Source organism: Coenobita brevimanus, chromosome 52 (assembly GCF_032717465.1).
Source record: "Coenobita brevimanus isolate Jiangsu-jjx chromosome 52, ASM3271746v2, whole genome shotgun sequence".
Taxonomy (NCBI): domain Eukaryota; kingdom Metazoa; phylum Arthropoda; class Malacostraca; order Decapoda; family Coenobitidae; genus Coenobita; species Coenobita brevimanus.
In genome coordinates, this window is record NC_137005.1 from 18698489 (window position 1) to 18703335 (window position 4847).

The 4847-nt window shown below is 41.8% G+C and overlaps 1 protein-coding gene across 1 annotated transcript; it reads right to left on the reverse strand.

Moving 5' to 3' along the window:
- Positions 1–444: 444 nt before the first annotated feature.
- LOC145400500 (uncharacterized) lies at positions 445–3874 on the reverse strand. Its single transcript, XM_080273024.1, has 2 exons — positions 3443–3874; positions 445–831 (listed from the first exon to the last, which is right to left on the reverse strand). The coding sequence occupies exons 1-2, from the start codon at positions 3872–3874 to the stop codon at positions 445–447; spliced, it is 819 nt and encodes a 272-aa protein (XP_080129150.1).
- Between the last annotated feature and the right edge of the window lie 973 nt (positions 3875–4847).

Here is a 4847-nt window from a genome sequence, read left to right on the forward strand (position 1 = left end):
TATATATATATAAAGAGAGAGAGAGAGAGAGAGAAAGAGAGAGAGAGAGATGTCGCCAGACACAGACGTATAGATACAGATACCGTATGTCAGTCCCAGTACGGCAACTCGGGCCCTGCCAGTAGGCCAGTAGGCAGGATGTCTCGCTCATTTCGACACCCATCTACCCCTTATGAAAGCTATACTGTTTACCTACTGTGCAATTTCATGCCACTGTGTTAAATAAATTATAACATCTTTATTATGTGGAATGGAGAACATAACTGATGTATTGTGCCAACTTTATTTCAATTATGTCAAACAGTAATGTACAGTACATGGACTATCTTAATAACTAACATATACACATATGGAACAAAGTACCAAAACCAATTTCCTTATCCCTTTAAACAAAATCCACTAGGGTATGCATAATAACCTAAATAGCTTATCCATAGTTAATCATTATTCAACAATCATAGTTGCGGAGGAAAGCCTGCCTAATTTCCCTAGACAGAGAAGGTCAGATATCAACTTCTGCGCGTGGATTCTATTTTCATCATTCATTTGCCGGAGATCGTTGGCAACAACATTACCAAAATCACTTGCATTATCATCCTCAGCTCCAGATAATGTCCTTAGTTGGTGGAGGGCCTCTTGAAGGACATCATGTCTCGCGGTACTCACACAAGGCCTTTTGGGTGCTCTTCTGTTTTGGTGGTCAAAGGTGGGTCCAGCCTCTGGAGATCGTACACTGGCACGAGAACTACCTGCCACGGGAGCATCAGACGGAGTTGTTATAGGGGCTGATGGAGTATCGTCAGGTCGTCGTAGTAAAGGATCATCGAAAATCTGTAAACCAGCAATTGAATATGGTTCTGTTAATGCTGGAGATGAAATCATGTAAATAATGGACACAGATGAAGAATAAAAATATTGGTGCAAATGTACGGGTAGTTGGAGGTCGCCGCCATCCCACCTTTTTCGTATTACAGGATGTTTAAGATAAAACGTTACCAATCACTAAATAAGGAGTAGGAGAGAGAGAGAGAGAGAGAGAGAGAGAGAGAGAGAAAGGGCGTGGGAGTGATGGACTTTTGAATTATATAGGTTATAATGGGAACAAATAGCTGTTACCTCTACGAAGGTTAGTGCATGTCTACTAACAGCGGTCTTATTTATTTACAGACGCCCAAAACCCCAGAGGAGTGGAGGGGTATAGCAGAAGGGTTTTCAAAGAAATGGAACTTTCCAAACTGTATTGGAGCCATAGATGGGAAACACATTCTGATCAGCCCTCCACCTGCTAGTGGTTCCTACTACTTCAACTATAAAGGATCCCACAGCATCATATTATTGGCCGTTTCCGATGCCAATGCAAAGTTCATATATGTGGACGTAGGGACCAACGGAAGAGTAGCAGACGGTGGGGTGTGGGACAATACTTCGCTCTGTCAGCATGTTGAGAATGGAACCGCGGGTTTGCCAAATGATGAGGTGCTTCCCGGTAGTTCTAGGAGATTACCATATGTGTTTGTAGCAGATGATGCATTTCCATTAAAGCGTCATAACATGAAACCTTTCCCCTATCGAAACCAAGACCTAGGACAACGCATATTCTCCTACCAACTGTCAAGGGCTCGACGAATTGTTGAAAACGCGTTTGGAATACTTGCAAACAGGTTTCAGGTATTTAAGAAACCTATACATCTGGAACCAAAAAAGGTAGAACAGATAGTTTTAGCCTGCACAGCACTCCATAATTACCTTCAGACAGACCCTATTACTCATCATCTGTGTTCTCAGGGTGTTTTAAATGAAAACAGTACCCCAGGCGCTTGCACAGTTAATCCCCAGCTACTACGTCTAGAGAGTGGACAGCAGAATTCCACGATCGACGGCATAACCGTGCGGGACCAGTACATGCAGTATTTTAATGTAGAGGGTGCTGTATCCTGGCAGCACAGACTGACTATATAACTGATTTGGGACATACAATAAAATAGGGAAAGCCCGGTAATGTTGTTATTAACGTATCATATATGAGTATAACATGGCATGAATTAACTGGTTAACAGTATATATACTGTAAGTATGTATTTTAATACATAGTTATTGGATACAAATAAATATTATTTTTCTTGGGAACAACTTTTTATGGTACAATACCTTCATATCCAAAATTACTCAGACTGGATCAGAATTAATGACGGGGACTGTACATGCGTTGTAATCCCTGTAGGCCGTAGCTTCGTAACCGGTGTGTCACGCTACACTTATCTCGATTTTTATCGAGATAAGGCCATATCCCTGGTTTCACAGAAGGTAATATACTCCATTACTACATAAAATTCTATGTGAGGTGTTTGAATAGCACACACACACCCAGTGATCATCTCTTGAAGGAAGCTACTACTAACTACTACTACTAATTAATCATCATCATCATCATCATCATTGCCAGACGCCATGTATCCCAGACGGGGTGGCCGAGGGCTTAGAGTTAATTGTTTTACAGGGAGGGGCACTAATCCTCCACCAACCCCATTTGACACGTAGGGATGCCAACAGCATCTGCTGTTCCCAGGCGGTCACCCATCCAAGTACTAACCAGACCACACACACACACACACATATATATATATATATATATATATATATATATATATATATATATATATATATATATATATATATATATATATATATATATATATATAAAATAAGGGATTGAAATATAGCTAAAAAAAAAAAAAAAAAAAAATTATGGGATTGACGGGGTTAAGATTACAAGTCATTTAAAGCTGTTCAAAAAAGGCACAGGGTGATACGAGACAAAGTTTTTGTTACGTACAAGTCCCCAGGTTATGTAGGTTTTAATGATGGCTACCAAATCCCTACAGTTCAGTCTCTTGGGCAGAAAACAATTATCTAACAGTACTGAGAATAAACAAAAATGTTAATCAATCCAGAAAACCTAGTCTCATACCCCTACACCTCAAAATGGAATTGGATGTTAGTTACCACTGAAGTGGCTTAAAACAGAAATATGAAAGCACTTCATAAAGAACTCTGATTACCAGCATACACAATACTACAATGACCATATACAGTATGGTACAATACTTGATTTAGAAAAAAGGTGACAGGCTTTAGATAGATTAGTGGCCAATTTTGTCACCACTGTCACTGAATTCTATCTCTTTTTCCCTTGCATTCATTTAACCTAGATACTTTTTTCTTCTCATTTGTGTACCCTCTGTCAAACTATAAAATCCTCTGAACTGTAACATTTGCAATGGTTAACACTGTTGCTACACTAATGAGAATGCATCTCTTTCCCAATCCATTTCTGTGACTAATTAATAATAATAATAATAAGACTAATAATAATAATAATTCTGTCAGAACCCTCCATGTTGAGAGAGAGAGAGAGAGAGAGAGAGAGAGATTGCATACGTACCTCAGAATCAGAATGTTCCTCGACGATATCGTCCGGAACGTGGGAATCCATATTTGACACTGACTGGCGTATTTGGTAACCATTGGTGAGGAAACTGAGTTCATGGAAACACCATAATGTTGGGATATAAATATCCTCAGTGCCAACCCCAGACTTTTTAGATTTCTCCATTTTCCGGAGCTCTCGCCTATACTGATTACGAAGAGCTTCTATTTTTTTCTTTACTTCTGTTGTGTTTACAGAAAATCCACTCTTTTTCACCCCATCGGTTATTACGTTAATTGCCGCAACACGTTTATTTCTGTCTCTATACACTTCAGCTTTCACATTCCACAAGCAAGGATTCTGTCGGTACAGTTCTATTAATAACAGGGTTTCTTTCCTACCCCAATTACAGCTTCTTTTCTCTTTGATGGCTGTAGGGCTGGTCATGTTGATGTAGAGGGTGAGACCTTAAGAACTGACCGCCAGCAGTCGTAAGGTAAACATGTAATCTCTTGTATCGTGTGCCTGGCAGTGTCGTTGTTCCACGCCTATGCCCGCCACACACTGCCCGAACCTTTGCCCGAACCAAACCATGACAGTCGAATACAGGCAGTAAGATTGTTTGCCCGTGGTGTTCTCGCTTCTGACGTCATCAGCGCTCATTCCCTCTACCCATCGGTGTCTGGTAACACTGTTTGCCCGTCGGACACTGTCTGACCGTGTGTACGCACCCTTAGTCACACTGTTTTGCCCGTCGTATCCTCGGCAGGAATCCATCCAGATGAATTCCAAATGCCCGTGGTATTGTCGGCAATTTTACCACGTTACCGTTCCTATTTACCCTCGTATCCTTGGCAAATATCATATGAAGTGCCATGTGAAAAGGCACATAGTTTCAGTGGCAGTGTGTTCGGGTGGATAGAAGACTGGCTCACAGGACAAAAGCAAAGAGTTGTAATAAATGGAAATGAATTATTTAAGAGGAGCCTGTGGCGTCACATGGAGAGACAGGCTGACAATTGAGGACATAAAGGAGCGTTGTTGTGTCGATGTGGATGTGATAGGAAGCGTTAGGGGGAACACACTGAGGTGGTTTGGCCATGTGGAGAGGATGGAGGGCGAGAGGCTGAAGTGGAGGGCGAGAGGCTGAAGTATGTGAGTGAGGTGGAGGAGGGGAGAGGGAGAGGGAGGCCGAGGATGAGATGGAAGGATGGAGTGGAGAGGTATATGAGAGAGGGGGGTGTGAGTTGGGGGCAGGGCAGTGAAATTGCGGGGGACAGGGCGACGTGGAGGCGATTTGTTTGTGGCCACCCCATGCGGGATTGAGGCGTCTGGCAATAGATAGATAGAGTCAGATTGGTTAAACGTTACAAGTGGAGTGCTGCAGGGTTCAGTGATAGGTCCTATTCTTTTTTTAATA